This window comes from Brassica rapa, chromosome A01 (assembly GCF_000309985.2).
Source record: "Brassica rapa cultivar Chiifu-401-42 chromosome A01, CAAS_Brap_v3.01, whole genome shotgun sequence".
Lineage (NCBI taxonomy): Eukaryota > Viridiplantae > Streptophyta > Magnoliopsida > Brassicales > Brassicaceae > Brassica > Brassica rapa.
In genome coordinates, this window is record NC_024795.2 from 4458020 (window position 1) to 4478670 (window position 20651).

General features: G+C 38.9%; 7 protein-coding genes and 1 long non-coding RNA gene across 10 annotated transcripts; 3 read left to right on the forward strand and 5 right to left on the reverse strand.

The window, feature by feature from the left end:
* Positions 1–1547: 1547 nt before the first annotated feature.
* LOC103854406 (dnaJ homolog subfamily B member 13) lies at positions 1548–4368 on the reverse strand. Of its 2 annotated transcripts, none has more exons than XM_009131343.3 (4): positions 3998–4368; positions 2996–3453; positions 2451–2932; positions 1548–2330 (listed from the first exon to the last, which is right to left on the reverse strand). In XM_009131343.3, exons 1-3 carry the CDS (start codon positions 4160–4162, stop codon positions 2497–2499), a joined length of 1059 nt encoding a protein of 352 aa, XP_009129591.1. In that variant the 5' UTR covers positions 4163–4368; the 3' UTR covers positions 1548–2330; positions 2451–2496. The 2 variants fall into 2 exon arrangements, with proteins under 2 accessions (XP_009129591.1, XP_033146190.1); XM_033290299.1 differs by having other exon boundaries at positions 1548–2370.
* Positions 1606–2475, forward strand: LOC103854413 (protein DMP7). The gene is made up of 2 exons (XM_009131347.3): positions 1606–1957; positions 2039–2475. Exons 1-2 carry the CDS (start codon positions 1667–1669, stop codon positions 2348–2350), a joined length of 603 nt encoding a protein of 200 aa, XP_009129595.2. The 5' UTR covers positions 1606–1666; the 3' UTR covers positions 2351–2475.
* A 118-nt stretch (positions 4369–4486) lies between the features above and the next one.
* On the forward strand, positions 4487–10034 carry LOC103854417 (26S proteasome non-ATPase regulatory subunit 2 homolog A). The gene is made up of 23 exons (XM_009131352.3): positions 4487–4750; positions 4965–5065; positions 5245–5365; positions 5453–5512; positions 5722–5832; positions 6040–6105; positions 6269–6390; positions 6504–6618; positions 6741–6815; positions 6908–7066; positions 7166–7273; positions 7360–7461; positions 7550–7690; positions 7777–7881; positions 7965–8186; positions 8282–8395; positions 8475–8690; positions 8780–8839; positions 8925–9038; positions 9133–9218; positions 9310–9418; positions 9511–9689; positions 9789–10034. Exons 1-23 carry the CDS (start codon positions 4634–4636, stop codon positions 9859–9861), a joined length of 2676 nt encoding a protein of 891 aa, XP_009129600.1. The 5' UTR covers positions 4487–4633; the 3' UTR covers positions 9862–10034.
* Positions 10035–10284: 250 nt separating this feature from the next.
* On the reverse strand, positions 10285–12425 carry LOC103854420 (PAMP-induced secreted peptide 1). Its single transcript, XM_033290333.1, has one exon. It carries the CDS (start codon positions 10728–10730, stop codon positions 10509–10511), a length of 222 nt encoding a protein of 73 aa, XP_033146224.1. The 5' UTR covers positions 10731–12425; the 3' UTR covers positions 10285–10508.
* On the forward strand, positions 12426–14011 carry LOC117133640. The gene is made up of 2 exons (XR_004457579.1): positions 12426–12980; positions 13270–14011. It is a non-coding gene; the product is annotated as an uncharacterized LOC117133640 (long non-coding RNA).
* Positions 13909–15429, reverse strand: LOC103854427 (uncharacterized protein At4g28440). Its single transcript, XM_009131363.3, has 2 exons — positions 15069–15429; positions 13909–14319 (listed from the first exon to the last, which is right to left on the reverse strand). Exons 1-2 carry the CDS (start codon positions 15313–15315, stop codon positions 14129–14131), a joined length of 438 nt encoding a protein of 145 aa, XP_009129611.1. The 5' UTR covers positions 15316–15429; the 3' UTR covers positions 13909–14128.
* A 51-nt stretch (positions 15430–15480) lies between these two features.
* Positions 15481–17803, reverse strand: LOC103854436 (reticulon-like protein B18). Of its 2 annotated transcripts, none has more exons than XM_009131382.3 (8): positions 17047–17803; positions 16813–16957; positions 16641–16715; positions 16412–16556; positions 16268–16337; positions 16112–16177; positions 15907–16029; positions 15481–15829 (listed from the first exon to the last, which is right to left on the reverse strand). In XM_009131382.3, the coding sequence occupies exons 1-8, from the start codon at positions 17561–17563 to the stop codon at positions 15618–15620; spliced, it is 1353 nt and encodes a 450-aa protein (XP_009129630.1). In that variant the 5' UTR covers positions 17564–17803; the 3' UTR covers positions 15481–15617. The 2 variants fall into 2 exon arrangements, with proteins under 2 accessions (XP_009129630.1, XP_009129621.1); XM_009131373.3 differs by having other exon boundaries at positions 17041–17803.
* Positions 17804–17912: 109 nt separating this feature from the next.
* LOC103854450 (probable aminotransferase TAT1) lies at positions 17913–20328 on the reverse strand. The gene is made up of 5 exons (XM_009131393.2): positions 19659–20328; positions 18817–19375; positions 18492–18707; positions 18310–18403; positions 17913–18211 (listed from the first exon to the last, which is right to left on the reverse strand). Exons 1-5 carry the CDS (start codon positions 19988–19990, stop codon positions 18048–18050), a joined length of 1365 nt encoding a protein of 454 aa, XP_009129641.1. The 5' UTR covers positions 19991–20328; the 3' UTR covers positions 17913–18047.
* Between the last annotated feature and the right edge of the window lie 323 nt (positions 20329–20651).

The following is a 20651-nucleotide window of genomic DNA, read 5'->3' on the forward strand; positions in this document are numbered from 1 at the left end:
AAATTTGGTCACTGTCCAAGTCAACTAAAAGACTACGAATGGTCAACATGATGGAGATATACGAGGGCCATGTAATGCTGGATTTGTATTGACTTTTGAGAGTCTTGATAGAAACTTCTTCATTACTGTTTTTGTTTTACATGGCCTACGATTTGTTATCTATCTATAAACTTTCTTATAAACCTTAAACCCCCCTATGTCCCCCAACCCTAGGTTGAAATGAGAACTTGATTGAGCATCTTTTATTCGTAAAGGCTCCATGCGCGTTTGTAAAGGCACGTGTATGTAGGAGAAGGGTCAAAATTGGTTGGTCGGAAGAACATGATCTAACAGTGGATTTTTTTTTTGTTAGATTGCTTTCGTTTCATTAGGTAAAGCAACAGTAATTTTGATTTGAAAGGACGAGATTTAAGGGGGATAGATCTTGTCTTCTTTAATCAGTTATCACAAAAATCACGAGTTTGCTATTCCATAACCTCTATGATGGTCCATGCCACTGATACCTTAATCCAATAATGTTTAAGTCTTCTTGGTCCTGTAACGAGAATTATCTTTGTGTCCCTAGTTTGCATTCCCTTTACGTCTCCCCCCAGCACTTTGCTTTTTAGTGCTTTGGACTTTTGTTCTCTGTTATTTTGAAGCCTTATTTAGAGTATTTTGACCGAACATGAAAAAGACATTGTAAAAGTTATGTAAATAGGTGATTTTATCTCGTTATAAAGTTTTATATTTCATATTGTCTGCTACATGTTCAATATTTAATAAATATATGAAATGAAGGTCACTGAAGTTCTCGTTTTATGTTAGTTCTACTAACACAAAAATGAAGGGTGCATTGCCTAGTCCACTTCACAACGGATAACCTCTTTTAGCCGAAGAATAAATTCTTCCAAAGAACAATTTAATGCGTTATTCATGGACCATACGTTAAGACTGATTGAGATTAAGACACGTCTTGGGAGAATACGTAACCAAATTATCTTGTTAAGAATAAAAATCTAGATTATCGTATATGCTGTCGTATTACAAACACAAGTTTACATGTATTTGTTAAATCAAAAGTTTACATGTATATATATATCATCATTAGATTATATGTCAAATGATTACCAATGGATTTTTATCTTGGAATATCTTCTTTTATCCAACGGGCTTCTTCGGCTTTCTTCCATTATTGCGTATTTTTGGACTCTTTAAGCGTCAAACAATATAGGCCCACTAAATCCTATTTCTTTATAAATTGAATATTTTTTCTTTTATAAAGTTGTCGCAGTTTGATAAAAAAAAAGAGTGTAAATTTATGTTTTTCTTCAACAAAATCACATGCTTCTTATAAATAAAAGTAATTACTTTCCGGTAACAGCAACTTTTAAATAAAAATTTTCTGTTACGAAGACTCCTATTTCTTGTTTCATTACTCGAGTTCTATTTGGTTTTTAAGCTTTTATTGGTAAGACTAAAATGCAACAGAAACATAAAAATGGAAGAACAGCATCTCTAACCCTGTAACCTGAAACAACAGCTTAACAGAAGAAGACACAATAAAAGAAAGAAAACGAAACCCATAAAATCTTGTCCAGCTCTTCAGAATAGTCATCGACAAAAAGTAGACATATCTAATCATTTTGAATTTTTCAGAGTGATTAATCAAAACTTAAAGAAACTTATGGAGGAAACACAGCCGTTGTTGATAGCTTCATTGCCTGAGGCACCAAGAAAGCCGAAATCAAAAGTACAGAAAATGGCGAGGAAAGCATTCAAAGGAACAGCCCATCTCTCTAATCTCCTCCCGACCGGTTCGGTAATGGGTTTTCAAATAATGTGTCCTGTCCTATCTCATCAGGGTCAGTGTCCGACCATCGCCAGTCGCTGGCTCACCTGCTTCCTCGTCTTCGTCTGCGCCGTCTCTTGCTTCCTCCTTTCCTTCACCGACTCCTTCAGAGACCCACGCGGCAAGGTAGCAAACACATTCCCTCTTATCACTCGTATCCTCAGTTATTTTGTTACGTTTTGAACATGATGATTATGTTCTTCACAGGTCAGGTACGGCTTGGCGACGCGGAGTGGTTTATCTGTGATGGAAGGAACGATTACTCTAACGGACGAGGAGAAGGAGAAGTATAAGCTCAGGTTTCTTGATTTTGTGCATGCATTCATGTCCATGCTCGTCTTCTTTGCCATCTCCATGATTGATCAGAACGTGATCCGTTGTTTATTCCCCGTTCCTTCCGAAGACATCAAAGAGCTTCTCACTAGCTTGCCTATCATCATCGGCGTTATATGCGGCGGCTTCTTCCTCGTGTGCCCCACTCGCCGTCACGGCATTGGATCTCCACTCACCAAAGAATAAGTCCATCAAAGAAAGACAAACTTTTGTAAACACAACTTCAGTTTTTGTAACAAAATCTTTAAAGAATTGCATGAAAATTTTCTGTAAAAACGTATATTACCAACACAAACATAACAAGACAAAAGTAAGAAGCTGTAATGGTTCATTCAACCAAGAAGCTTCTTGAAACCAGCTTTCTGTTCTGCAGTTAACCTAGCTGGAAACTTGATGTTGAACTTGATCCTCAAGTTCCCTTTCTTTGTCTGATCTTTCTGAAGTGGCATTCCCTCTTTAGGCACCACCTCTTCGTACTCTGGATGGATAACGTTTGTGATGGGGATCGTAAGTGTCCTACCATCAAGGGTCGTTATGTTGACGGTGTAGCCTGTTAAGGCTTCGGCTAGTGAGATCTTCTGTGTGAAGATCAAGTCGTTGCCATCACGTGTGAACACCGGATGGGGTTTCTCATCGATGATGAAGACGAGATCAGCTGGAATCACCCCGGGATGTTCGTTGCCTTTCTCGGGGAATGTGATCTTTGTGCCTTTCTTCCATCCTGGTTTCACTCCAATCGTTAGAATCTCTTCTGTTTGCGTTGTTCTCCTGCATTTAACACAGAGATTAGGTGTTGTCACAACAAATGGTAATGTGAGTTTGAACGCCTACCCGCTGATATCAGCAATCTCCCTGGAGATCTTCATCTTCTTGGTGGTTCCTTTGTAGAGATCTTCAAGGCTACAAGGAAGCTTGTTCTCTATTGGAGCCACTTTCCTAGCTGCACCGTGATGATGATGAGGGTGTCCTCCTTCACCGAACGAGCTGCCATACATATCATCACCAAAGATGCGGCTAGCGAACCTCTGCCCTATTCCACTGCCACCAGCACCTCCTCCTCCACCAAACGGGCTGCCACCAGCGCCTCCTCCACCAAAGGGAGTAGAAAAACCGAAAAACTCAGCGAATATATCATCAGCGCTTCTCGGGTTGAACCTGAAAGATGAAGGCCCATCTCCTGCTGAGAAGTAGGAAGATCCACCAGCGGCGTTGGGAGGTGGCACGTTCCCTTTTAACCCTTCCTCGCCGTATTGATCAAAAACAGCTCTCTTCTGAGGATCGCTAAGAACCTAAAACAAAACTCACATCCACGACCAGTATAAGCCACATATCAAACACTAAACCAAAGTAAACAATCTTAGTACGCTCCTAAGGTACATACATGCATTCATTGCAAAGCATACAGAGAGCTTAAGAGGTTCTTTCTTACCAAAGACAACGGAGAAAACAAGTTCACTAACTAACTATGAGAGGAAGCACAGACTAATAACTTTGGGATCCTATTGGCGATTCCATAGGCAGTGTAACCTCAGATAATCTAGTTAGCCCAAAAAACAAAGCAAACCATCTTTTACTTCATACTATGATTCCAATCACTCAAGAACACGAAATCTCTTAAACCCACAAGCCTACACAACATCAAATCGTGAAAGCCGACAACTTGCATCTCAAATCGCGACAAAAGTGTTTCAACTTGGCAGCAGCCGACAGTTTCAGGGTAAGTAAAAACACATCAATAGAAATAAAAATCCCAACTTTGGAACGAATTCAATCAAAAATACAATCTTTTAATTAGAAATTAACAAAAAAAAAAGAAAGGAAGAAGGAACATACATCGTAGGCTTCAGAGATCTGCTTGAACTTAGCCTCGGCCTCTTTTTTGTTGGTAGGGTTCTTGTCGGGATGCCACTTCATAGCGAGTTTCCTGTAAGCTTTCTTAAGGTCATCGTCGCTGGCGCTTCTATCAACCTGTAGAACTTTGTAGTAATCCACACCCATCTCTCCTCCTCCTCCTTCTCTCTTTCGTTTCTTCACTTTTTCCTCAATTTAATCAAAAGGGTTTCTTTCTCTATCGACGTCCTCTTCTTCTTCTCCTTCCTCTCTTTCACATACTACAGTAGAGAATCTCGTCGAAGGTTCGGGAACATACGGTGGCTACGGGCGGGTGACGGTGTTTGCCCTCTTTGTTTGTTCCATTATTACATAAATCAACATTTAAAATATTTGTCGGCCCATTAAGAAGGCCGGTTTATTAATGGGCCGAGCTCATTATGGAAATCTTGATCGAGGGGTAAGCTTCTCCTTTATATTAACCTGTACTTGTTTTCCGATAATTTTTTATTATACAGTTCACCTGAGTTGCAGAAGAAAGGCATCGTTCCTCCTCTCAAGCGAGCACTTTCCAGAGTTAGGGTTTTTGCTCGATTGTTTCCGATTCTTCAGCTTGATCGGGTGTTAGCTTGATTTGAGATGGCTCCAGTTCCGGATCCGAACAACGTTGGTGGTGGTGCGAAGCGGGATGAAGCTACGACGAAGGTTCCTTCTAAGGATCCCAAGAAGAAGGATGATAAGAAGGAGGACGATCTCGTAAGTTCGATTTCGCATTCTCTATTGAAATTTTTGCTTGGATTTGGAGTTGTTTAGTATCCGTGGAGATTAGGATGAAGTTTCACGATTAGGCTGTAGATTTTGCAATAATGTAGCTGATTTTCGTAAAGTTAGGGGTTTAGATGATTATTGGTTTAGTACTATGGCTAGTCTGATTACTAGATGACTCAGTTTGTATCTGATGTGATTGTAGTCTGAAGAGGACTTGGAACTAAAGCAGAATCTGGAGCTTTATGTTGAGAGGGTTCAGGACCCCAATCCTGAGTTGCAGAAGGCCGCTCTTGAAAGCATGAGGTAATTCTTCTATCTCTTCACTCTTCCCCAAGTTGATTAGCTGGATATTGTTAAGGGTAATCTTCTTTGGAGCTCGTTTTCTGGACTGATGATACTTCTCTTGCTGCTTTCAGTATTGTATTTTATCGTCCTTTTTTGTAATCTGACCTTAGTTCGGTCTTGATTTTTTTTTTCTGTAGGCAGGAAATTCGTGCCTCAACAAGCTCCATGACTTCAGTTCCCAAACCCCTCAAGTTTCTCCGTCCTCATTATGGAACTCTTAAGGAGTTACATAAAAATATGGCGGACTCTGATCTCAAGGTACGTCCTCTGACAGTTTAAGAAATTACCACCTCTTTGTTCATTCTACTTTGTATGGATTGAAGATTAACTTTCATGTCTTTGCAGAAATTGTTGGCTGATATACTGTCGGTTCTGGCCCTGACCATGTCTGCTGAGGGTGAAAGGGTATGCTTTCTTGCTATTCTAGTAGGAATTACTTAGTACTAACATATTTTCTTGTTGTTTGCTTCATGTTCTCATCACTGGATGCCTCTTTTTTTTCTTTGTGTTTCCTCTTACGATATACGTGATTGGATTTGTATTTTGTGGTTGTTGGTAGAATTTTACGAAGTTACATGTTGATGGTCCTTTGTTGTACATTACTATTCTTTCAGGAAAGCTTAGGATATAGGTTAACTGGATCAGGAGGTGACATCGGATCGTGGGGTCACGAGTATGTCAGGAATTTGGCCGGCGAGATTGCAGAAGAGTATACAATGCGTCAGGTTAGTAAACAAATTGGTCTTTAGGAATATTTTGTTGCTTGAGGAGTTTTACGCTTATTGTAACAAGGCCAGTATGGTTTATGTTTGGGTTTTCTCTGCTGGTTCGTCAATCAATATAATGACATTGTGCTTTCTTTCTTTTTTTTTTAGTTTTTTTTTCTTTCTTAAATATGGTTATATGTTTTCTCCTTTTTTTTGTTCTACCAGAGTGAGGAGGCCTCCGTTGAGGACTTAATGGATCTTGTGAAGCAAATTGTTGCATTTCACATGAAGGTTAGATCCTTGTCATGCTTACTCTTCTTTATTCGTTTTGTCCCTTGTAATATAAAAGGGTTCCATTTATATATCTAAAATAACGAACTTTCATTTATAAGCTTGAGACTTGCACCATTTTTTTTTTGGCTACCTCTGAAGGATTTCTTTATGTTCGTTGCAGCACAATGCAGAAACCGAAGCTGTTGACCTTTTAATGGATGTTGAGGATCTTGATCTCTTACTTGCGCATGTAGACCGCACAAATTTCAGGAGGACGTGCAACTATCTCACGAGTTCAGCAAAGTAATTAAATATGAGCATCTTATGGTGTTTCACAAATTTGATAACTCATTCTGTAATTTTCTTATGAGAACAACTCTCATGAGCTTTGCTTGGTGTATGTTTTTGTTTTTCAGATTCCTTCCAGGACCGGATGACATGCTGGTTTTAGATATTGCTTACATGATCTACATGAAGTTTGAGGAATATCCAAACGCTCTGCAAGTTGCACTATTTCTTGATAACATGCAGGTCTGAGCTCTAATCTTCCTACAGAACTTAATATCCTCTCTCTGCACCATTGGGGCAGCTGTAAAAAGCTTTCCTCTACGTAATGTATTTTTCTCACATGATATATATTTTCCGTACTGCAGTATGTGAAGCAAGTATTTACCTCATGCTCTGATCTGCTAAGAAAGAAACAGTTCTGCTACATGATTTCACGCCATGTAAGTGCTTAATGATTAACATTACTATAGAGGTTTAGTACGATAATTCAGTTTCTTACGTCTCTTTTTCTCTTGTTTACTCCCCCATGCAGGGCATCACCGTTGAGCTCGACTCTGAGATGGTTGCAGATAAGGATGACAGAGACATGCTGCAGGATATTGTTAACAACACCAAGTTAAGTGAAGGATATCTGACGCTTGCAAGGGATATTGAGGTCATGGAGGCCAAGACGCCTGAAGACATCTACAAGGTATATCAGCTCTATCAATATTGCGCCTGTTACTGGCTTATTTGGTTACAGGATCTGTTTTTGTCAGTCTCTCTGAACTGTTCAATGAAAATTTTGCAGGCTCACTTGCTTGATGGCAGAGCTAGCTCTGGCCCAAGTGTGGATTCTGCTAGACAAAATCTAGCTGCGACGTTTGTGAATGCATTTGTAAATGCTGGTTTCGGCCAGGTATGATTACAGATTCTTATTGCTGGGACAAACGAGAAGAAACTCGTAAGCTCGGCAACCCTTTTGATAATTTTTACTTACTGCAGGACAAACTAATGACAGTACCATCAGACGCAGCTAGTGGAACTGCTGGAAACTGGCTCTTCAAAAATAAAGAACATGGCAAGACCAGTGCAGCTGCTAGCCTGGTATACCTCTACTTACGTGATAGATTGACGCTGTGTTCATATCTTGGAAGTGGAAATTGTAACAGAACCTCGTTGTTTCCCATGCTAGGGTATGATTCTACTGTGGGATGTGGACGCCGGACTTACCCAACTTGACAAATATTTTCATAGCACTGATAATCCCGTCCTTGCTGGAGCTCTGCTAGGTGTTGGGATTAATAATTGTGGCATTAAGAGTGATTGTGATCCTGTGAGTTGATTTCCTTTATGATTTTATTGGAACTTATGTGCTCATTGTATTGCAATACACACTTCTGACTCACCTTTCTTTCTCAGGCATTGGCCCTTCTTGGAGAATATATTGATAACGAGGATTCATCTGTCCGAATTGGTGCTATTATGGGTCTCGGGATTGCATATGCCGGTTCCCAAAATGATCAGGTAAAGATCTCCTATCTAATTACCTACAGTGTTAGGTTAAAAGTTCTGTTGACGAGACAATAACATGCTCACTGTTTGGACAGTTAAGAAGCAGCTTGTCTCCGATACTGAATGACGCAAAAGCACCTCTCGATGTGATTGCTTTTGCAGCACTTAGTTTGGGGATGATTTATGTTGGTTCGTGTAACGAAGAGGTTGCCCAATCTATTATATTTGCTTTGATGGATCGGAGTGAGGCACAACTTGGTGATGCTCTTACTCGTTTCTTGCCTCTTGGTCTTGGACTTTTGTACCTTGGCAAACAGGTAGAAAACGAGTTTTACTGGATTAGTTTCTTGTTTGTTTACCCGATTGTTATTTCCCTCGCTTATCAGTGTCAACTTGTTCCAATATCGAGCAGGAAAGTGTGGAGGCTACCGCGGAGGTTTCAAAGACATTCAATGAGAAAATCAGAAAGTATTGTGATATGACACTTCTTTCCTGTGCGTATGCTGGAACCGGGAATGTCCTTAAGGTATCTTACCAAGTGTTCTGGTGGTTGAATTACATAGTTTGTTGCTTTGTACTTTAGTTGCTGACAGTTCATTGTTCAGGTCCAAGACCTTCTGGCTCAGTGTGGAGAGCATCTGGAGAAAGGTGATATCCACCAGGGCCCAGCTGTTCTTGGAATAGCGATGGTTGCTATGTCTGAAGAGTTGGGTCTTGATATGGCGATCCGTTCTCTGGAGCGCGTGCTACAGTATGGAGAACAAAACATTAGGCGTGCAGTGCCTTTGGCCCTTGGTCTCCTATGTATATCAAACCCAAAGGTGAATATACTTCTTTCTTTATTAAATCTGGTTTTACGTTTCCGCTTAAGAACACTGTTGTTACTCTCTAATCTTATCCATAATTCCAGGTTAATGTTATGGACACCTTGAGCCGGCTTAGCCATGACACAGATTCAGAAGTTGCAATGGTGAGTTGTAAATTGAGGCGTAATAGTTATTTTCACTGAACTTTGATTTGCAGCGTTGGACTGATGTTTCATCTGACTTCTACAGGCTGCGATAATTTCCCTTGGTTTGATTGGCGCTGGGACCAACAATGCAAGGATTGCTGGCATGCTTAGAAATCTATCCAGCTATTATTACAAGGATGCCAGCCTTCTCTTCTGTGTAATGTGTTAAATTTCTATGTTTTTTTGGTTTTGTGCAATAAACACAGGTTCTACTGTTAGGCTAGTTCTCATTGTGTAAGGTTGCGATGCAGGTGCGTATTGCTCAAGGATTTGTGCATATGGGAAAAGGTCTCTTAACTCTCAGTCCCTTCCACTCGGAACGGCTCTTGCTATCCCCGTAAGTTTTAACATGTATTTTGTGAATACGTAGCTTTCAAAGCTCCACCCTTTGAATCCTAATCATGTGTGTTGTGTTTCTATGAACCCAGAACGGCGCTTGCTGGTATAGTGACATTGTTGCATGCATGCCTTGACATGAAATCCATCATACTGGGGAAATACCATTATGTTCTCTACTTCATCGTTTTGGCGATGCAGGTGAGTGCAATGTTCTATCTGAGTATTTTCTTTTGTTAAATGGATGTAAGCGAATGTATTATCTAGTAACACAATACGGTTTGAGTGTGTAGCCAAGAATGATGCTGACGGTGGATGAGAACCTGAAACCCATCTCGGTACCAGTGCGGGTGGGACAAGCGGTTGACGTTGTGGGACAGGCAGGTCGACCAAAGACAATCACTGGGTTCCAAACACACTCCACACCTGTTCTCCTTGCTGCTGGGGAGAGAGCCGAACTCGCAACAGACAAGTAAGTTGATTCCTCAAAACCGTTTTCCTACTAGAAATGAAACTTTGTTATACACCTTGGATTCTAAAAACTCCGGTTGTTTTTGTTATGGGGTCACAGGTACATTCCATTGTCTCCCATACTAGAAGGTTTCATCATATTGAAAGAGAATCCAGACTACAGAGAGGAGTGAATCCAAAACTCGAAGTACCCAGCATTTGGATAATACTTTCTATATGGTTTTATGTGCACAATAAGTTATTTTTCTTAGCACTTCGATGTTCCCAGGAACTTGGCTTAGTTAACACTTTCCTTTTGTTAGACCGCTTAATTCTAAAGTTGGACAATCTTTTTAAAATTATGTTATTTTTGTACTTCGTCATTCGCTCTCCTCCTAAATTTCATGCATCGTTCGCACTCCAACTTTAATTTGTCACGTATGTTAATGCTTGTTGTCTTCATGCATGATTTGGCAAAAACTATGTAATACAATATGTTAGGGAGATGACCTGGCAGGCTACACATACATATGTGGCGTGCACGACTCACTCGTTTACATCATATTTTGTTGTTTTTGTTGGTGTATATCTTTGTTTCCAACTACCACAAACAATTCTCTCATAAAAGTGATTACAAAAGTTCTTACTGAATTAACAACCAACAACAGTAAGGTTATGTACATGTATAACGATGGTTTTGTTTTTTGAATTTTTTTCCTACAGGATGAAAAAATGGAACAAAAAAATAAATGAATGTGATACAGTTTTTGACGGTTTTGTTTTGGTAATCATATGCTATATCGACGCTAATGGATCACCTCCAGCAAGAAAAAAAACTAATTTAATGGCCGCGACCACTTGGACTCGGACCCGAAGCCAAACGCTGAAACCAGTAATCCACCGTTGACTTCATCCTCTCCACCCTTATCACTGTCGCACTTCCGTCTCCCAACTTCTCCGTTAGAACCCTCCCTGCCTCTGCGGGAAGCACCACGTGTTCTACCACCAACAACGACACTATCATCACCACGATCAAAACAGTAGACCAGCTAACTCTCCTCATTTGATTTTGCTTTCTCTTGTTTACGTTGTACCGACAAAAAAAAGGAGCTTCGAAGTAGTCAGGTAATAAACTATTGTTTCTCAGGGGGAAAAGCTTTTCTTTTTGTTTGTTTGGTTAAGAAGTTATGTTTATGTTGTTAAATGAGAGGAAGTATGTGTATATATATATACTTTAGTTACGAGGAAGAGGTCATGAAGATACAAGAGTTCAACACTTAGGTCGGATTTTACCGGCGCCATATCGCGTTTGACGTGTTGACCAAGTAGTATGATTTGAACGGGTCGCTTAATAACAGTACCATGTGTAAATTACATTGATACCCCATAACATTGGTATCATTGTTGTGCTAAAAATTCTTTTACGCGGTTATAATTGTATACATCTAGTTTTCAACTCTAAAATGCAATTTTCAAAATATATTATCATCATTCATATTCATATGGTTTTTTTATCAAATTTTAGTTTCTTTTCTAATGAGACAGAATCACAGCATAAGTTTACCTTGCAATGATTATTTTATACTATAACCTATTAAATTATATATTTAAAATTTTACCCTTATATATTAAAATAAATTACAAACCAACGAAATATTATGGTGCCGATGATTTTGAACATTTATATCACAAAAGAAAACACATGCTTGCTTTTGTTCTGAAAAGTCTGTGTTTTGAAACCAAACGCGTAAGTCACGGTTTGACTAATTGAAGTACCGCAAGAGGACCAATTCACAGTTTCACCTAAATAACTCTCTTACCAGTTTAGGTTGAGGGAAAACATTGAATTAATAACACATTACAGATGTAAGTAGGCTGAACCATTGATGCGTAATATAAAAATTACGCATGCATATTGTGTTATTAGGTATACGTTTATCTAGTGAGAATTTGGATGATTACAAATAAACAAATAAGTGTTTGGTAGCCAAGTTTGCATGTTTAAATACTTGGGAATCTCGTGTGGTTTGCATGTAATAATTTAATAGTTTGAAAATGATAACTAGCTTATAGTCACACAAGCATATCTATTCATATATTTCAACAGTTTTTTTCTAATAATGTGTGCATCTAAGACTGTTGATTTTAAAGAAAGCTGGATGCATTCAAAACATGAGAACTTGACTTGTCATAGTGCAAGGGATATATGCTCGTGCTACCAAACTAGTAAAAGTCCGACGACGCAAAGTTTTTTTCAAAGTTCATGCGTATTTTTTATTTTATTTTTGTATAACCCAGAAAATTTTGGATTTCTTCCCGAAAAATCAAAACATATCATATTGGACTATAAAATATCCATTATTTATTTTAAAATAAAGAAAACTCACAGAATGATTTAGTTTGTGAAGTAAACAAAAGTTAATTTCAAATTCCTATAGATCTCATTACAAGAATTATCCCATTAAGTAAACCTTATATCAGACCGTCCAAAGATCAGAAAACATATTATTTGTCGGCCCGTCTCATGTCCCAAACTTCAGCTCCTCCTTAAAAATTCACTCTCTCTCTCACCCACACATCGTGAGGTCTTCGCCTCCTTCATCTCCTCACAAAAACACAGTCTATAGGGTTTTCTGCTCACTCACTCTCTCTTTAACCGTTAGTTAGTTGTCAGTCAACTTGTGCATGTGTTTATTCATTTGTATATATTTACAAGGCTGTTTTGGAGAGGCCATATTAGTTATTGCAACGTATGGATGGAGGATAACCCTATCCTTATCGCTCTTCTCGTCCGACTGGTCTTTATTGGGACACGTTCTCTCGCATAAGAGTTTCCTCTTCTGTAGAATGTGTCTCAGTGAAGACCAGGAGAACAATAAGATCGATACGAAGACGAACAAGATGAGTAACCTAGAGCCAGGTGTTTCGATTCCTCCTCCTGAATTTGGGTTGATTTAAATTAATATATTTTATTTTTTTTTAAAAAGGAAGAGTAACAATTATGAATTGGATTCTAAAATGTTCACAATCTCATACTTTATTTAGGATAATGCTGAATACTCCAAGAGTCCTACAATTGCATAAAAGTTTTGGTATAACTCTTCTTTCCTTAACATTTGCAGATTATTTGGGCTTCTTGATATTCACTTTTGATACTTTAGAATTCCATTCTGAATGGTTTTGTTATGCCAAAGCTTGGTATTATTTTGGATAAAATGAAAGATAAAAGATATTGATGGATCTAACGGAACTTCCATCAATACATGTGTGGATGGCCCCTAAACGGAATCTGCTCCGCTTATAATGGATAGAGGTAAGTATCCTCCAACTCTTGTTTTATCCATGTTTTTAATTTCGATGCAGACTTTGATGTTATGTTGAAAAGGAACCATATACTGTAGATAATGAACTGCCAATGCCAGTAATCTATGCAAAGCTTATATCCTTTGTAACTGAATTATTTATTATATGTTTCTTCTTCTGCATTATATTTGCCTTTGCGATATTGCTACGAGGTTAATATCTTCTCAAGTTCGGTTTGGTAGTTCCTGTATTGATTCTATGTTCTTTGCCTTTTTGGTAAAAGTATTCTGAACATCCAGGTCATCGAGATGCTGTGCTTATAGCTTTCAACTGGTGGCAATCTATTGGTTTCATGCGGAGTTGATTAGTGCTAGTTGTTTAATTAGGTCTCAGCCAGTCCAGAGTTTTCAGTGGGGGAACTGACTCTGTAATATCTGTCCGGTTTAATTGCTACAAACATCTTCGTAAGGTTTACACTTTACACTACCAGGAAGAAAAAAAAACTATCCGTGCTTTTTCCCCATGTTTCTAAGTCTGGAGATTGTCAAAAGATTAAAACATGGAACATTGTGGATATTGTGAAATACAGAGACAGGCACTTGCCGAGCCATGAACGATGCGAAGAGGATCATCAAAGAAGTACTGTATAATGAGTTTAGTTTTTGTGGGTTTGTGATGGGAGGTTGTGTTGGTGTAGTAGGATAATGAAACCTGTTTCTCTACTATAAGCCTCTCTCTACTATAGAAGTTATGCTAATTTTGGGATTTTTCTATTCACTACTATCACGTTAGTGGATTATATTTTTTTTGGATCTCATAAACCTGTTCTTCAAAGCTATATTATATGTTGACATCAAATATATACTATAAGACGATGATGCTACTTCCAGCAGATGGATATGTTATATGTTATGATGATGCTACTTCCAGTAGATGGATAAGATAAGACATGAGATTTGGTAGTAGACAACGAGTGTATGTCAGAGTTTAGAAAATGAACATTAAGAAAGATAAAACGAGATCTTCACTTGAAGTTTAGGGTAAAAAAACAAAGGAAAACATTCCTACAAGCAAGCATATGTGGACAAGTCATTCATCATCTAAATCAAAGAGAAGAATCATAACCCTCTAACTTCCCAAACAAACACTAAAAGAAGATCACTGATCATTAACGTTAATCAGTTCGTACTCAACAAGAGACAGATTGTTATCCTCCTTGACAGTGAAAGATGCAGGCTCAGTGGCTTCAATGCGTCCCCATTTATCAACGCCTAGCCTCATCGTACCCTTGAACATGTCTATCCTCGAATTGCGCAGTATCACCGTTTCTCCAGGCTTCATAATATCAACTACACAACAACAAAAGAAAAATCAATCCTATCAGTATGCCACAGGGAACTCCACAGCAACTGATACAATACTAATTATCTACAGGAAAGAGCTATGAAAGTTCCGGACTCATGTCAATCAAGATTCACCATAACTAATTACAAGATGAGTACACTTTACAGCTCCGGTAAGATTTGCAAGAATGATATTACACAAAACATCAAAGCCACAAAACTGCAAAAAGACAAAACAACAAGTCTTGTTCAGAATTTCACAGAAACACCATTCCCATTTTCAGACAAAGACGATAGATTTTTGTAATATCCCACCAATTATCAAACATCAAAAGCATTAATTTGAAGAAAGACATCCACTACGGTGAAGACAAAACACTAATCTTGAGCAAAAGTTCCAAGTAAATCTGTTCGCTTTTCAGACAAAGATGATATAACTTTATTGCAAAAAAAAAATATTACAAGCTAAACTCACAAGGCTTCATCAAAGGATCAGCCTTTTTTTCAATATCACTAAAACATTTCAACATCCTAAAAAGCACAAGACAAGTGTTATTAACTGGCACAAACACATCACTACGGTTAAGACAAAACACTAGTCTTGAGCAAATCTGTTCCCTTTTCAGACAAGATGTAGTTTTTTTTTTTTGCAAAAATATTACAAAGTTAAACTTAATCAAAGGATCAGCCTTTTTCAATATCACAACACCATTTCTACATCCTAAAAGCTCAAAAGACAAGTGTGAGTAAGTAACCTTGTTCGTTACGAGCAGTGAAGAGAATACACCCAGTCTCATCTCCGATGAGACACTCAGCGATTCGACTAGGCTGAGACGGGCGACTCATAGAACTCCCGGGACGAGCCTTCCGGGTAACTGGAACCACAGGATTGGAATCAACGACCTTAACAGTCAACGTGTGACCGGTCGTCCCAGGCTTCAGCTGTTCTACTTTCACAAACACAGGTTTTCTCTTCGCCGTCGCAGTTCCTGTAGTCGCCATCGCTCAGTAAATTTCACTAACCCTAATGGGTGAAGAATCTAGGGTTTTTAAAGAGTGAGAGAGACGATGATATGATGCTTCCTTCTTCGCTCTCTCCCGAGAAGACGGACGAGAGTGAGTTTCTAATCCTCTGCTTTTGCGTTATCGTGAGCTTGACACGTGTAAGGTTCTGATTTGATATTTTAATTATCAAGTTCTTTAATGAACAAACAATTTTTTTTTTTTTGGGAACACTACTAAACAAACAACTATTTTTATTCATACATTCAATGTTAAAACAAGTTTCAATAAGAGACTTTAAACTACTTTGGTGGTGCTTCGGTTTCTGCAGCCACCACTACTAATGCTTGCTCTTCTTCTATTGGCTGAGGTGGAGACGGTGGCGGCGATGGTGACTTCTCTTCCGGTTGCTCCGTTTGAGTTTGTTCTTCTTGTTGCTTCTCCTCATGATCTTCTTCGGAATCTAACTGTACATTCTGCCTTTTGTATCTGATGACTACCACTATGATGAACACTGCAAAAAGCGCCATATCTAGAGAATATCAGTTTCTGTCACCAATCTCAGATCAACAACTGGTAAAGTTTTTTAACCTGTGAAGAAACGGATCTTGAGACTAGTCAGGTTCCAGAAGGCAGTGATCATAGAGCCTGCCACGAACTTCTTGTGTGTGCATATTCCCCACGCTTCAACTATTCTCTTTTGTGCATTTTCAACTACACAAATGTAAATAGCTTTTCCATTTACTTCGTTCTATTCATCAAAGGGCAACAAAAGATCTGATAATAGAGAATTTACCTTTTTGGTTAATCTGGTTAGCATAACATGAGTATAGTTTTGGGAGGGTGAAGCTGAGGAAGAAACCTGTTTCCATAACAATGTCAATTCTACTAGATACTTACAACAACTACAAGAACGCAAAGAATCAGTTGAAAACATTGTTAGCAAGCATACCTAAAGCAAATAGCCTCCACAATGTTATGAGGTAACCATACTCCGCTCCTATTAGAACAAAGGGTGCCACCTGAAACCAAGTTGTAACATAAGGAGAAGCTCAACAAAATAAAAAAATCACATTCATAGAAGTGTTTACTCTACTTTGAGTGTCATTGCAGGTTCGCCAGAGAAAAGCTGGCTCATCTTTGAAATGGCCAAATTGGTGATGGGAAGCATTCTTCTAGCTACTCGTAACACATCCTCTTCACTCACTTTAACCTCTCTCTGCTCTGTTTCTTCAGTTAGCCTTTTAAGATGTATCAAAACTTCAATTACAAGCTGTTTCATCTCATGTACAATAAGCATAACCCCGGATAAAAAAAGATCGTACCTTTGGCGAAGAGAGTGTGACAAAAACGATACACCAAGATACAGAAGTCCAACATGAGAAACCGCTGAGAAAACACTTCAAACACGTACACAAAAAGGTTTCATCATGAATGTGACAAATGACTGAAGCTAGAAAGATAAAAAAATCTAGAGAGTGAACTCGATGTACATACCTAAAGCTAAACCCTTTAGCAAAGCAAGAAGATAAGAAACACAAACACCCAAAACCAAACCAAAGACTCGACTTCGCAACATCTCTCCACATGATCAAATCGTTGATATTCTCTCTAATCCTCTCCAAATCACCTTCACATACATCTACAAAAAAAACCACACACAGTCATTAAACTACAAACATCATATCAGAACAAATAAAAAAGTGAAATAACTAAAGTTAGGACCTTTACTCAGATCTGAAGAAGGACAAGGAGAAGGCAACGAACTCTGTTTCTCCTTCTTAGACCGACCCGTCTTCTTATGCTTCCTCTGTTTCGCAGCCTTCTCATCATTCAACACAACAACAACAGGCTTCGTCTCCTCCTCCACCACCACCACCTCCGACCTCCGTCTCGATCTCCGACAACTCCTCGGCGACGCACTACCCAAAAGACCGTTCTGCCCTCCCTTCGTCTTGCACCGCCTCGCAGCCTCCGCGGCCTCCATCTCGAACCGATTCGCTAAACGGGTTCTCGATTTCCGGAGAGGAGAAGGAGACAAGAGGAGAATCTCTCGGAGCGTAACAGGGGAAGACGGTGAGTATAGTGAAGCGGGAGACGGGTAAGGAGGAGTGTCGATGCTCTTGGGAGAGGATAGGACTAAATCGAGAGAGGGGATTGGTGAGTCTCCGTTGGTTTTGAGGAGAGTGGTGGTGTTGATTCTCCGAGCGAGACGGGAGGAGGATCTAGGAGGTGTAGAAAGATCCATTTTTGATGTGTTTTTTTTGGAAAAGGATTGATTTTTTTCCGAATCTGGAAGTTTATTAAGTGAGAAAGAATCTCGGAGAATTTATTAGGGTTCTACTCGGACATTTGAGCTTTTTTGGGTCTTTAGGATTGTCTCCAGGCTACTGTGGATGAGATAGCCGTTGATGGAGAGGAAAAAGACAACCTTTTGCTTATTTGAAATCTTGACGGCGGCAAAAGTGGGCTCCCGTCTCTTTTAACGGTAACGATGATAAGACATGGACATGGACATGGACATGGGGAAGCTTTTTTATTTTATTTTTTAATATCATTACATATTTTCTCTTTTTTGTTTAAGTTGATGACATGAATAAAACAAATGAATCAGATTTTTTTAATATAAAAACAGAGTTTTGTAACTGAAAATGCAATAATACCCTAGTGGGTTTGTTATTTCATCTTTATTATATGGGTTGTGTATTGTCTTTTGTATAGAAGAGTTGTGTTTAGATTTCTCCATTGTCACTGAGCTTCAGAGATTGAAGAGAAACTTCTGTTTTCTTCAGATGGCGTTGGCAGAAGCCTTTGAGTCTCTCAAGTGCATCCTCAAGCATCCGGCCTTCTACTCCGATCGTTATCCTTGCCCAATTCTTCAGTCCCAAAGCCACTCCTGAAAAAAAAAACAAGAAAAGTTAAAACTACTACACTTTCAAGTTTCATTTATTGTGTACTCATTTGCATGCATTTTTTTAATAGGTGTTGGTTAACCTGGTAGCAAAACGAGGTTTTCTTCTGCGGCTAGCTTCATACAGAAATCCATATCATCCTCTATGTCTTCCATCAACTGAAGCTCCAGCTTTGTCTGCATATATATTTGTTCTTGTTAATAGTGAAGTCATACAAAAGATTGATCAAGAAGCATCAGGAGTATAGATAGATGTTTGTGTTACCAATAAGTAAGTGCATGACTCAGGTTTCTTCGTGCAGACCACGCAAGGAATGTCCATGAGCTTATCACAGACCAAGTCTAGGTTTTGTTTTAGTATTGAATTCTTTTTCGCAAACATCTCTTTATTAGACTTCTCCAGGATCTGAGGAAGCGCATTCTGAACCAAAGTGTTAGCGTCTGGAGTTATGTCAAGATTCTGTTGGATAGATTGAGCCACCTATCATAAGAAAAAAAAAGAAAGGACAGAGTGATTACTTGTAACACAAGCTACAAAATAACAATAGCTACAATAGCTAACCAGAAATAGAGAGAGAAAAAAAACAGACCCCTGTGGACTTGAAGATGCCTTTAGGATCATTCAAAGCGATCCAACCGATTCTCCAACCAGGAACAATCCATCCTTTCGATATACCACCCAAAGTGATAACCGGAGCTATCGAACCAAACTCCCCCATTGGAACAAAAGGATTGTCTCCAAAGATTGTCTGGCTATAAACTTCGTCAGTGATCACCATTATCCCCAGCTTCCTAGCCATCTCCGCAACCTTCTTGAGATGATCGTAAGAATAAACATTTCCACAGGGATTGTTAGGGTTTATGATAACCATTGCGACAGTGTTCTCATCTGCCATGGCTTCGATGCCTTGGATATCAATCTCCCATTCATTCTCGGGAAGGAGATCGTACTTGCGGACCTCGAGTCCACTGTAGACACAACGAGCCTCGTAGTGAGGGTAACTAGGCCGTGGGAGAAAGATGTTGGCATTTGGTGCAGCCAGCGCCTGCATCAGCACTTCTATCCCTTGGTTGCATCCCACGGTCATATATACATCGTTAGGCGTTACCTTGTTCGTTAAGTCCCGGTTCACGAAATCAGCTACCGCCCTGATTAACAACACATTAGATCAAAGTAAAGTTAAGTAGTTGTGGACAATAATATATGCATATTTTTACCAAATATAAAATAATATAGGCATATTTTTACCAAATATAAAATAATAAAGGCATATTTTTACCAAATATAAAATAATATATGCATATTTGTACCAATATAAAATAATACAGGCATATTTTTACCAAAAAGAAAAAATAATAATATAAGCACGTCATATTGTATAAAAAGGGATTAAACTGTGGATACTGAGTAAATGGTAAGAGTGAATATTACTGTCTAGCAGGGAGGATTCCGGCGGCGGGACCGTAAGAGTTACCCTTGCCGGAGCGGAGAACATCGGCGACGGCGTTCTCGACGTGGATGGAGGTGCGGTAACAAGGGTAGACAGAAGGGTCACCGTGTGCAAGTGGTAAAAGAGGCTTTCTGATGTCTGGAGTGCAAAGATCAAAGAGCTTGTAGACGATAACTCTCATTGTGACGCTGGAGGCTTTAGCTGCGGTGTCGCTGCCTTTGAAACGCCAAACGCTGTTCTCTGACTCATTCTGCGTCTCTGCTTCTTTCTCGGTTTGAGGGGTAGAAAGTAAGAGGTGGCTGTGGTGGCTCATTTTGTTAATTATATTGATTCTCTTGGAAGTCTTGTAGAGTTTGAAAGGTGAATGTTTATATGAAGAGGCTAACAAAAGAAGTATTTATAGTGGAAAGAAAACAATCAAAAGTCTTTGGATCAAATTGTTTTAGTCAATCGCAGACTTTCTACACCTTTGAATTCTAGACTTTGGATGGAAGGTTGATACTATATACGATATAGTATTATCGGTGTGCGTAACAGAAAAAATATAATACAAAAATATGTTGACGTAACTTTTTCGTTGTTTGATGTTTTGCTAATGCTCTATTTCCCCAAAATAAAATTCCAGATTTACAATTGAATTTCATTACTACGAACCAGACAATAGATTGAATTGTCATGAAACGTAAGAAGTTGAATTATGAAACGTGAAAATATTGGTACAACCGTACAAATGACTTATTTTTCAAATTACATGAAAGAATGACTGATTCATTTGGGGCAAAACGAATATTAAAAGTATGTATTGTTTTCTTTAACAAAAAAAAAACTATATAGTGGTATTAATAAATGGTTTTAGCGTTAATATTTTTTATTCTGAACTCGTCATATATCAACCCCAACATCGTTAAATTATATATTAAGTTCGCGCCATCATGTTTTGACGCGACTCGAATAAACGACGTTCTAACGGACAA

Bases quoted from the DNA above. Each gene is read 5' to 3' on its own strand.
- LOC103854436 (XM_009131373.3), bottom strand. From the start codon at position 17,563: ATGGATCTTTCTACACCTCCTAGATCCTCCTCCCGTCTCGCTCGGAGA. The intron at 16,716-16,812 runs GTATGTACATCG...ACGTGTTTGAAG, and splicing joins GCTAAAGGGTTTAGCTTTAG to TGTTTTCTCAGCGGTTTCTC. The intron at 16,030-16,111 runs GTAAATTCTCTA...ACATTTGTGTAG, and splicing joins TAACCAGATTAACCAAAAAG to TTGAAAATGCACAAAAGAGA.
- LOC103854450 (XM_009131393.2), bottom strand. From the start codon at position 19,990: ATGAGCCACCACAGCCACCTCTTACTTTCTACCCCTCAAACCGAGAAA. The intron at 18,404-18,491 runs GTAACACAAACA...ATATATATGCAG, and splicing joins AGTCATGCACTTACTTATTG to ACAAAGCTGGAGCTTCAGTT. The intron at 18,212-18,309 runs GTTAACCAACAC...TTTTTTTTTCAG, and splicing joins AAACCTCGTTTTGCTACCAG to GAGTGGCTTTGGGACTGAAG.
- LOC103854417 (XM_009131352.3), top strand. From the start codon at position 4,634: ATGGCTCCAGTTCCGGATCCGAACAACGTTGGTGGTGGTGCGAAGCGG. The intron at 7,882-7,964 runs GTAAAGATCTCC...CTGTTTGGACAG, and splicing joins CCGGTTCCCAAAATGATCAG to TTAAGAAGCAGCTTGTCTCC. The intron at 8,396-8,474 runs GTATCTTACCAA...TTCATTGTTCAG, and splicing joins GAACCGGGAATGTCCTTAAG to GTCCAAGACCTTCTGGCTCA.
- LOC103854427 (XM_009131363.3), bottom strand. From the start codon at position 15,315: ATGGCGACTACAGGAACTGCGACGGCGAAGAGAAAACCTGTGTTTGTG. The intron at 14,320-15,068 runs GTTACTTACTCA...GTTGTTGTGTAG, and splicing joins CACTGCTCGTAACGAACAAG to TTGATATTATGAAGCCTGGA.
- LOC103854406 (XM_009131343.3), bottom strand. From the start codon at position 4,162: ATGGGTGTGGATTACTACAAAGTTCTACAGGTTGATAGAAGCGCCAGC. The intron at 3,454-3,997 runs GTATGTTCCTTC...GTTTTGTTTTAG, and splicing joins AGATCTCTGAAGCCTACGAT to GTTCTTAGCGATCCTCAGAA. The intron at 2,933-2,995 runs GTAGGCGTTCAA...TGTTAAATGCAG, and splicing joins GAGATTGCTGATATCAGCGG to GAGAACAACGCAAACAGAAG.
- LOC103854413 (XM_009131347.3), top strand. From the start codon at position 1,667: ATGGAGGAAACACAGCCGTTGTTGATAGCTTCATTGCCTGAGGCACCA. The intron at 1,958-2,038 runs GTAGCAAACACA...TGTTCTTCACAG, and splicing joins TCAGAGACCCACGCGGCAAG to GTCAGGTACGGCTTGGCGAC.
- LOC103854420 (XM_033290333.1), bottom strand. From the start codon at position 10,730: ATGAGGAGAGTTAGCTGGTCTACTGTTTTGATCGTGGTGATGATAGTG.